General features: G+C 40.1%; 1 gene segment (V, D, J or C); it reads right to left on the bottom strand.

The window, feature by feature from the left end:
* Positions 1-3,549: 3,549 nt before the first annotated feature.
* On the bottom strand, positions 3,550-4,131 carry LOC101427302 (immunoglobulin kappa variable 3-20-like). The segment is given in 2 exon segments: positions 3,550-3,866; positions 4,050-4,131. Coding segments are annotated over 2 exon segments (399 nt in total).
* Positions 4,132-11,496: the final 7,365 nt, after the last annotated feature.

The following is an 11,496-nucleotide window of genomic DNA, read 5'->3' as shown; positions in this document are numbered from 1 at the left end:
AAAATTTATTTGTTTAAAAATATGTAGCAATAAAATTGATTTTTAAAAATTGAAAGGGGAAGAACTCTTCAGGAATAAGGTAAAATCAAATTGAACACTCTAACCCTTTGCAATATTGGAACATTCCTCTTCAGTATGAATGTAAATGAATAAAAATAAATGTCTTATTTTTTTCCTTTAAAATATTATTTTATCTCCATTTGTAATTCATCTTTACATTCCTTTATTCCATATAAATCTGTGCTGTATTGAGTTTTCCTTTCAACAAGTTATAATCTCTGTCTGGTTCCCTCATATCATGAGTAAAATAAAAATTTTAACACAAATTTTTTATATCCCTAGGAAAATCATGATTTTACTTTCTCTGAAAAATATATTTTAACAAATCTATTTTCATTTTCCCTAATGCCTCATATTCTCACTTCCCTCCTTACCCAGATTAAATTCTGTAATGCTGCTTAATAATGACTCCCTTACACACATCAAGAAATCACTTGCCCTTCCTGTATTTTATTATCTTCACCCAGCAAAACCCTACCCATGGTAAAAACCCCACACTTCACATGCCCATATCCATGTCTCTGTGGTTGGAGAATCGTTCTAACTTGTCTCACTTTAAATTTATGACCACTCACCTCATAAGGGTGCTGAATCTTTCCTCACAATCATACATAATTTCCCAGGACCCTTCACTCTCTACTCATTCTTTTTATCTTTCAAGTTCTAACATCCCCCACATGGATGAACATGCTAGTAAAACCTGGGCATTTATAATCTATAATGGGAAATTATAGTCTGTAAATTAGCTCACTTTATCACTTGTCAGCCCCTTCTTTTCTATTTGGGACCCATGATATATTTTTTTCTCTCATTTCTCTTCCTTCCCTGCCTGAATAATTTACTGGCCTAACTAAAGAAAAAATAAGTACAAAAATTTAAAAATGTTTAAAAAAAGAGGATCAAGTCCAGAAGTCCCTCCTATGTATCCTCTGATTGATTCTCAAATGGAGATTTTTCTCTTGTAGTATCATAAATATAGCATACCACTGTCTTCTTGTCTTCATGGTTTTTTGTGAGAAATCAGCACTCTATCTTATTGGGTATCCTTATTCTTTTGCATTGCTTTTATCTCATTCTCAGAATTCTCACTTTGACTTTGGCATTTACATTTTGGTCAGTGTGTGTCTTGAAGTTGTTCTATTTGGAGTATTTTGAATGGGAGTACATTGGGCTTCTTAGACATGGATATCTATGTCCTTCAATAGGGTTGGGAAATTTTGTACCATTATTTCTTCAAATATTAATTTTATCCCCTTTCCATTCCCTTCAACTTCTGGGATACCCAAGACATGTATGTTTTCAGGATTTTTCATGTCATTAGTTCCCTGAGACCTTGTTCAATTTTGTCCATTCTTTTCTTCATCTGTTCATTTCTATGTTCACTTTCGGAGGCCATTTTTTAAGCTCACCAATCATTTCTTTTGCTTCCTCAAATCTGTGATTTGTGATTCCAATATTTTTTAATTTGACATATTGCACCATCATTCCCATAAAATCTGCTTTTTTTCAATGTATGCCTTCAAATTTTACTTTGTGCTCATCCAGTGTTATCTTAATATCCTTAATCTCTTTAGCCATCTCATTGAATTTATTAAGGTGATTTGTTTGAACATCTCTGATTAGTTGTCTCAACTTCTTTATGTCATCTGGAGGCTTATCTTATTCTCTTAACTGGGCCATATCTTCCTGCTTCTTGGTGTGGATTATAATTTTTGGTTGTGTCTTGGCATCTGGCTTACTAGAGTATTTACTCTGGGTGTAGTTTTTCTCATTAGTTTCAGGCTTCCTGCCCTTTCTCCCTTGCTGGTTGTGCAGTAGGAGCCAAGGATGTAGTTGGTGTTACAAGATATAGAGGTTGAAGCTGCCCTCATTGCACCAGGTTCCAAGGAAGCTTCTCCCAACTTTCTCCTTTGCCAGGGGTAGGGACAAAGTCACAGCTTTGTGGAATAATACAAGTTGTGCAGGCCTAGACTGTAGCTGCCCAGAGAGACTGATGAAGCTTCACACCCCTTTCTCCCTTGCCTTGGGTAGGGGTGGAGCTGTATATGTGGGCAACAATTTATGCAGTTCAGGTCCAAAGATGACCACAGTTGCCCCAGTAGAATTCTGATTATTCAGTCTTTGCCAGCCAAATGTACCTTTCGTTACCTGGATAGGCTTGTGCAGGGCCTGACAGCCTCCTCCCTGCCAGAGGTGGGGCTGAAGTCTGATCTAAGGTTGCAGAGTGATCTGGGTGAAATAAACTGGTTACTAGAGTCACTGTGATTTTTGTTCAGTCTGGTTTGGCCACATGCTGGGGGCAGGGTCAAAATGAAGGGCAACGGCCTCTCCATGACTTCAACAGTTCCAAACTTTAGATGTTCTTAGAGTTATACTTTAGCCAGCCAAATGTACTAATCAGTAGCTGCAAACAGTGGCCAAACATTTCCTCCTCCTCTGTTTTTGGGAATGGAGCTTCCAATTCCAGCCACAGAATTCCTCCAGGGTGACTTGCATTGCCAACATCGGGTGATCAAATGCCTCTTAGACTTGGCCAGTAATTTCCTAGAGAGGCTGCCGCAGGTCCCCCAGCTTCCTCCCTGTAGAGGTGGGGCTGGAGCCTAGGCTAGACCAGCAATATGGCCTGGATGGAACAAAGCTGGTCCCCACCAGCACTGTGATTTTCAGTCATCCCAGCTTCCCCTCTACCAGGCACAGGGTTAAGATGCCAGGTACCGGCCTCTTTCTCACTTGAACTATTTCAAAGTTTAGCTGTTCTTAGGGTTATATTTTTGTCCACCAAATTTACTGATTAGTAGCTGAAGTTGGTCCCCAACCGTCTCTTCCTCTCCCATATTTTGAAAGTGGAGCTTTCAATTCCAGCCACAGAACAGTGGCCAAACTGAAATCAACATATGTCATTGGCTGAGCATCCTCCCTTATACCCTAAGCATTCCTCAATGAGTGTAGTATATTAAGGCACCCACAGTTACTATTTGATTGCAATAAGAAATGAAAATAGTTATCTAAATTAAAAAAGAAGGTAGAGTAGCAAATCTATTCATCTTTTGTGAAAAGGAAAAGAAAGATATGGGTGGCAAAGGGTCCAGTGAAGGAAAGAGTAAGGGAGGTAAATGACCTTCCACAGGGGAAGCTTTGAATAGGAAGGATCAAGGATTTAATCTTGGGAAGGACCAGAGTTGGAGGATGATGGGGGAGAAGGAAGAAGATGGAAGGGATAAGGAAAGAAAATGATAAATTTTTAAGCATTAAGGAGATACAATGAATCAATCCATCAGGCTGTAAAGTTTAAAAGACCTTAGGCTAGAGAGTCAATTCACCCTGTCACTTGATATGGCCAAGTGAAAAAAACATTTCTATGGTACGTTCCCTAAAGGATGTGGTTTCTCATACAGATGAGGGATGCAAACATATTCAAGTCTGTTTGAAGAGGAAGCAGCTGGTGCTGCAAGACTCACTGCCCTACAGCCCTGGGGAGGAGGTTTGTGTTCAAGGCTGAAGCACTGTGGGAGGGTAGCTGCTACTTTGCTGACAGTAATAATCTTCCAGATCTTCAGGCTGGAATCTGCTGATGGTGAGAGTGTAATCTGTCCCAGACCCACTACCACTGAATCGGTCAGGGACTCCAGAAGGCCGGTAGGATGCAGCATAGATGAGCAGTTTAGGAGCCTGTCCTGGTTTCTGCTGGTACCAGGCTATGTTGCTATAAACACTCTGACTGGCCTTGCACTTGAGGGTGACGGTCTCTCCTGCAGATGCAGCCAAAGAGCCTGGAGACTGGGTCATCACGATGTCCCCACTGGCAGCTGCAACCAGAAAAGAACATAGATCATACATTCAATCACTAATGTATAAAATATGTACCTAAATGTAGGTTTTCTTATTTATCTTATATATTCAGATCTGCTTTAGATGACATGGTTTGCTCACTCTGCATGTTAAAACCATTCTCCAAATTTATAAAGATAATACCCTTCTAAACCTCTCACCTGAGGCCCAGAACACCAGCAGGATAAGCAGTTGGGAATGTGACATCATCTTGCTCACCCAAGTGATGTACTCAGGCCCCATCTCTAGGGAAACTGCATTAATAGAGCCCTGAGCAGACAACCAAGTCCCCGAGGAACATATGCAAATCTATAGAGAGTATAAAGTCAAATGCACCTCTGCAGTGAGTTGTGAATATAAATAATGGAAGGAGATAAAAATATCACGACCACAGGAAAATGTAACTACTCACCTGCAAAAGGTGAGAAATCAACTTAACACTACAACTTTCAACAACATTCAGCACAATTCTGAAAATGAAATATTATATCAGCAATTGTACTCTTTCAAATCAACTGCACCCATCATGAAAACAAAAGGAATTTGTAATAAAATACATGCCTCTGTAAGTGTAATATCAGAACTTAATTAAATGTTATAAATATGGTGCCAAAACCTAGGTGGAATATACTTGTATCACTGGATAGATTAAGATGTAATTCACGTATTGTGTATCTAACTCAGACTAAATTTTAAACAGGTATTTGAAGCTCCTCTTCAACATCCAAAAGGAACCTCACTTAATATATCCAAAACAAGTCCTCTGTATTGCCCTTAATACAGTATTACTAAGGATGGGCAAGATGGCGGCTGAGTGAACATCCCTGTTAGAGTCTTCTGCAGGGAATCAGCTGGGCAGCGTTGGAGACTCTTTGGGACCGGATTGTTTCGGGATTTTTGCTGGTCCGGAGGTGTCTGGACATCGATTTGGAGGGAAGGTAACAGAGAGGATTCGTCTGTGAAATATACACGGAGATCCCAGCTACCTGTAGAGGATTCCCTTCTTGGGTAGGCGGAGACGAGGCATCTAGCCCCGCTCGGTGGGGCTGAGCCAGGCCGGGCCGCAGCAGCGGACACCGGAGCGGGGCCGGGCGGGGCCGAGCCAGGCCGAGCCGGGCCGCGGTAGCGTTTGGAGCCGGGCGGGGCCGGTGCAGGCCCCGGCTGCGGGCCGTGGTAGCGCTTGGAGCCGGGCGGGGCCGGTGCAGGCCCCGGCTGCGGGCCGCGGCAGCGCTTGGAGCCGGGCGGGGCCGGTGCAGGCCCCGGCTGCGGGCCGCGGCAGCGCTTGGAGCCGGGCGGGGCCGGTGCAGGCCCCGGCTGCGGGCCGCGGTAGCGTTTGGAGCCGGGCGGGCCCGGGTCAGGCCGCGGCGGGTACGGAGCCGGGCAGGGCCGGTCCAGGCCGCGGTGGCGGGAGGTGGACGCCGGAGCCGGCTGGGCCGCTGTAGCGAGCGGAGCTGGGCGGAGCCAGGCCAGGCCAAGGCGGCGTGAGGAGCCGGGCAGAGCCGGTCCAAGCCTCCGCGGCGGGCAGAGCCGGGCCTGCGGAGGGGTTTCTGGTTTTGTTTTTTTTTGTTTGTTTGTTTGTTTGTTTGTTTGTTTTTGTTTTTGTTTTTGTTTTTTTTTAATTTTACTTAATTTTTTTTTTTTTTTTTTTGAGCATCTGCAGTACCGGGGAGTTCGTGGGCCCTGGGCGGCCTATTGGGGGTTTGTGGGAAGGGAGGTGCTTGCAGACCCATTTGGGCAGACAGACAGGGGGGTTTTAGGGCAAAGCGGGGGGAAGTTGTTGTTTTAGATAGTGTTGCAATTGTGACACGTGTGTACCTGTATCTCTCTTCTCCCTATCCATTCCCCACCGTTTGCCCATCCTCTTTTTCTTTCTTCCTTTCTTCTTGCCTTTCTTTTTTCTTTATTATAATTAGTTTTTTTTTTTTTTTTGGTTTTCTCTTTCCCTCTTGTCCCTCATCTTCCACTTATTTTTACTTTAATTCAAGTATACAATAGGTGCTACAGGGAACACCTCACATTTGCTGGGTTTTCCCATCCTCCACTGCCTCATTTCTGTGTGAACTGATTTAGGCTACCTACACTATCCCCCTTCCCCTGCATCTTGATATCCACTATCATCTACTGTCTCTCCTATATTCCACCCCCCACCTCCCGTTCTTTGATCCACAAAGTGTCTAACTCTTAATTTCTAATACCTTTGTTCTGTTTTCTGTCTATTATCCACTCTTGAAACTATTACCTTTCTTTTCTTTTTCCCTCTCTCATGAAAACAATAGCTGTGTAGTTCATACCATATTCCTCCCAAATTCAGTCATCAACTTCATAAAAGGTACTCTACCTACAGCTATAACTCTATACAATCTACATGAATCTAACCTCCATCTTTCCAGATCTCATATTCCTGCTTTATTAACATACATCACCAATACAACTTTACACTTTTCCCTTGCTTACACAATTGCCTTACCCCAACACTAATACTTTCCTCTAAAGTGAACTTAACCAACAACAAGTAACTAGAATAAGAAGAAAAAAGTGACAAAGAGAAGATATAACACCTGTGCAAAAATAACAACTAATTAACCTCCAAGAGCAGACAAAGAAGCTAAGGAACTGATTAAATTTGTCAAAATAAAGAGATGACCAGAAAGCAACAAAAATCTACGAACCAAACCAATAATCAGGAAAACATGGCTGAATCCAATCAACAAACCAATAATCACGAAGGGGAGCAAAACTTGGCACAAGCAATGAAAGATCTCAGAACATTTATCACCGACAAATTTGATGCAGTAATGAAAGAGGTTAACAACATGAAGACATAACTTGGAGGGGAAATTGCAGACATACGCAAAAACATAACAGATATGATGGGAATGAACACCACAGTTCAAGAAATCAAAAATACACTTGCAGCAAATATCAGCAGACTAGAAGAGACAGAGCAGAGAATTAGTGATGTGGAAGACAGTACATCAGAAATCAAACAGATAGTAGAAGGGGTCAATAAGAAGATAGAAAAAATCCAATTAGGATTTAGGGACCTGAATGACAATGCAAAACGCTCAAACATACGTATTATAGGCATTCCAGAAGGTGAAGAGAAGGGAAAGGGGTCAGAAAGAGTGTTGCAGGAAATAATGGCTGAAAACTTCCCAAATCTACTGAAAGAGACAGATGTACATATCCAAGAAGCGCAGCGCACTCCACAAGTCATAAACCCCAACAGGCCCACCCCAAGACATATACTTGTCAAATTATCCAATGCTCAAGACAAAGAGAAAATCCTAAAAGCAGCAAGAGAAAAGAAAACCATCACATACAAGGGAAGCTCAATTAGATTAAGTGCTGATTTCTCTTCTGAAACCATGGAGGCAAGAAGACAGTGGTATGATATAGTCAAGGTACTAAAGGAAAAAAATTTCCAACCAAGAATACTCTATCCAGCTAAACTAGCATTCAAACATGATGGAGAGTTCAAAATATTCGCAGACAAACAGAAACTGAAAGAGTATACCAACAAGAAACCTCCCCTTCAAGAAATTCTAAAGGGAGTTCTGCAGGAAGAAAGGAAAAAACAGGAAAGGCAAAGTTGGAGGAGAGTATAAGACCAACAACAACAACAAAAAAGACAAAAAAAAATATACAAACAAAATATGACAAACACAAATCCAATCAAAATATGGCTAACACAAATAAATCCTTGATAGTAATAACACTGAATGTCAATGGATTAAACTCACCTATCAAAAGATTCAGACTGGGACACTGGATAAGGAAATATGACCCATCCATATGCTGTCTACAAGAGACACATCTTAGACCCAGAGACGCATGGAGATTGAAAGTGAAAGGCTGGAAAACAATCATACAAGCTAACAATAACCAAAAAAAGGCAGGAGTAGCTATATTAATATCAGACAAAATAGACTTTAAATGTGAAACAATTGTGAGAGACAAAGAAGGATACTACATTTTAGTCAAAGGGAAAATCTGTCAAGAAGATCGAACAATCATAAATATCTATGCCCCTAACAAGGGTGCCTCTAAATACGTCAGGCAAACGCTGGAAAAACTAAGTGAAAGAATAGATACATCTACAATTATAGTGGGGGATTTTAATACACCACTATCAACTCTGGACAGAACATCTCAAAAGAGAATCACCAAAGAAACAAAACATCTGAATAGTATATTAGAGGAGCTCGATCTAATAGACATATATAGATCGCTACACCCAAACACAGCAGGATATACATTTTTCTCAAGCGCACATGGATCATTCTCCAAGATAGATCATATGCTAGGCCACAAAGAAAGGCTGAACGAATTCAGAAAGATTGAAATCATACAAAACATTATCTCTGACCACAGTGGAGTCAAGCTGGAGATTTGCAAGGGAAAGAAGCCCAGATTGCACACCACGATTTGGAAATTAAACAACACACTCTTAGAAAAACAGTGGGTCAAAGAGGAAATCTCAAAAGAAATCAATGACTACCTTGAAACAAATGATAATGATAACACAACATACCAAAATTTATGGGATGCAGCAAAAGCAGTACTGAGAGGGAAGTTTATAGCCATAAATTCATATATCAAAAAAGAAGAAAGAGCAAAAATTGAAGAACTAACTGCACATTTGAAGGAATTAGAAAAACAACAACAAAGTAACCCAACAGGAAGAAGAAGGAAGGAAATAACAAAGATAAGAGCAGAACTAAATGAAATAGAAAATAAGAAAGCACTTGAACAGATAAACAAGACCAAGAGCTGGTTTTTTGAGAAGATTAACAAAATTGACAAACCTTTAGCAACACTAACAAAGAAAAAAAGAGAGAAGATGCAAATACACAAAATAAGAAATGAGAAAGGCGATATCACCACTGACCCCACAGAAATAAAGACTATCATAAGAGGATATTTTGAAAAACTATATTCCAACATAAATGACAATCTAGAGGAAATGGACAAATTCCTAGAAACACATAAGCAGCCCATATTGACAAAAGAAGAAATTGATGATCTTAACAAACCAATCACAAGCAGAGAGATAGAATCAGTTATTAAAAATCTCCCAACTAAGAAGAGCCCAGGGCCAGATGGCTTCACAGGTGAATTCTATAAAACATTGCGGAAAGAACTGACACCAATCCTGCTGAAACTATTCCAAACCATCGAAACAGAAAGAACATTACCCAACTCCTTCTATGATGCCAACATTACCCTAGTACCAAAGCCAAACAAAGACATCACACTTTCTTGTGATTACAGAAATTACAGACCAATTTCTCTAATGAACCTAGACGCAAAAATACTTAACAAAATACTTGCTAATCGTATTCAACAACACATTAAACGAATTATACACCACGACCAAGTGGGATTCATCCCAGGTATGCAAGGATGGTTCAACATAAGAAAATCAATCAACGTAATACACCATATAAACAGATTGAAGGAAAAAAATCACATGATTATATCTATTGATGCAGAAAAAGCATTTGACAAAATACAGCACCCTTTCTTGATAAAAACACTCCAAATGATTGGAATACAAGGAAATTTTTTGAACATGATAAAGAGTATATATGAAAAACCTAAAGCCAATATTGTTTACAATGGAGAAATCCTAGACTCCTTCCCTCTAAACTCAGGAACAAGACAAGGATGCCCACTGTCGCCGCTCCTATTTAACATTGTCTTAGAAGTACTTGCTCAAGCACTGAGGCAAGAACCAGAAATAAAAGGCATTCAAATTGGAAAGGAAGAAGTCAAAATTTCATTATTTGCAGATGACATGATCCTATACATAGAAAACCCTGAGAGATCTAGAACAAAGCTTGTAGAACTCATAAATGAGTTTAGTAAAGTCGCAGGTTATAAGATCAATGCGCAAAAATCAGTAGCATTTCTGTACACCAATAATGAGCAAGATCAGGAGGAAATCAAGAAACAAATACCATTCACAATAGTAAATAAAAAAATCAAATACTTAGGAATAAATTTAACTAAAGAGGTAAAGAACTTATACACTGAGAACTATACAAGATTGTCCAAGGAAATCAAAGAAGACCTAAATAAATGGAAGACTATTCCTTGTTCATGGATAGGAAGACTGAACATTATTAAGATGTCTATCCTACCAAAATTGATCTACACATTCAATGCAATCCCAATAAAAATCAATGCAGCCTTCTTTAAGGAACTAGAAAAACTAACTATGAAATTTATTTGGAAAGGAAAGAGACCCCGAATAGCCAAAGACATACTGAAAAAGAAAAACGAAATTGGAGGAATCACACTACCTGACTTCAAAACATACTATAAAGCTACGGTGGTGAAAACAGCATGGTATTGGCATAAGGAGAGACATATAGACCAATGGAATCGAATTGAAAGCTCTGATATAGAACCTCACATATACAACCACATAATATTCGATAAAGCCACCAAACCCTCTCAACTGGGAGAGAGTGGCCTATTCAACAAATGGTGTCTGGAGAACTGGATAGCCATATGTAGAAGAATGAAAGAGGATTACCATCTCACACCTTATACAAAGATCAACTCAAGATGGATCAAAGACCTAAATATAAGAGCCAAGACCATAAAAACCTTAGAAAGCAGTGTAGGGAAACATCTACAGGACCTTGTAATAGGTAATGGATTTATGAATATCTCACCAAAAGCACGAGCAGCAAAAGAACTAATAGATAAATGGGACTTCCTCAAAATTAAAGCCTTCTGCACCTCAAAGGAGTTTGTCAAGAAAGTAAAAAGGGAGCCCACACAGTGGGAGAAAATATTTGGCAATCATATATCTGATAAGAAACTTATAACTTGCATATATAAAGAACTCCTACATCTTGAAAATAAAAAGATAAACAATCCATTTAAAAAATGGGAAAAAGACTTAAACAGACACTTCTCTGAAGAAGAAATACAAATGGCAAGAAAGCACATGAAAAAATGTTCCAAATCTCTAGCTATCAGGGAAATGCAAATCAAAACCACAATGAGATACCATCTTACACCCATAAGATTGGCAGCTATGAAAAAAACAGAAGAATACAAGTGCTGGAGAGGATGTGAAGGAAGGGGAACACTCATCCACTGCTGGTGGGAATGCAGAAGGATCCAACCATTCTGGAGAACAGTATGGCGGTTTCTCAAAAAACTAGCCATAGATTTGCCATATGACCCAGCAATACCACTGCTGGGAATATACCCAGCAGAACTGAAAACAAGAACACAAACCAATATATGTACACCAATGTTCATAGCAGCATTGTTCACTATTGCCAAAAGTTGGAATCAACCCAAATGCCCATCAACAGACGAGTGGATCAATAAAATGTGGTATATACACACAATGGAATACTACTCGGCTGTAAGAACAAACACACTACAAACACATGTGATAACATGGATGAATCTTGAGAACCTTATGTTGAGTGAAGCAACCCAGACATTGAAGGACAAATACTACATGACCTCAATGATATGAAATAAACAAGCTGCCCTAGATAGCAAGAGACTGAACGATAGGCTTGCAGGAAATCGGAGGGTGGAGGAAGGATATGAGCCGATGTCTGCAGAGGTGGA

Source organism: Dasypus novemcinctus, chromosome 17 (genome assembly GCF_030445035.2).
Source record: "Dasypus novemcinctus isolate mDasNov1 chromosome 17, mDasNov1.1.hap2, whole genome shotgun sequence".
NCBI lineage: Eukaryota > Metazoa > Chordata > Mammalia > Cingulata > Dasypodidae > Dasypus > Dasypus novemcinctus.
The sequence above is the reverse complement of the archived record's forward strand: the minus strand, read 5'-3'. Positions and strand labels throughout refer to the sequence as shown.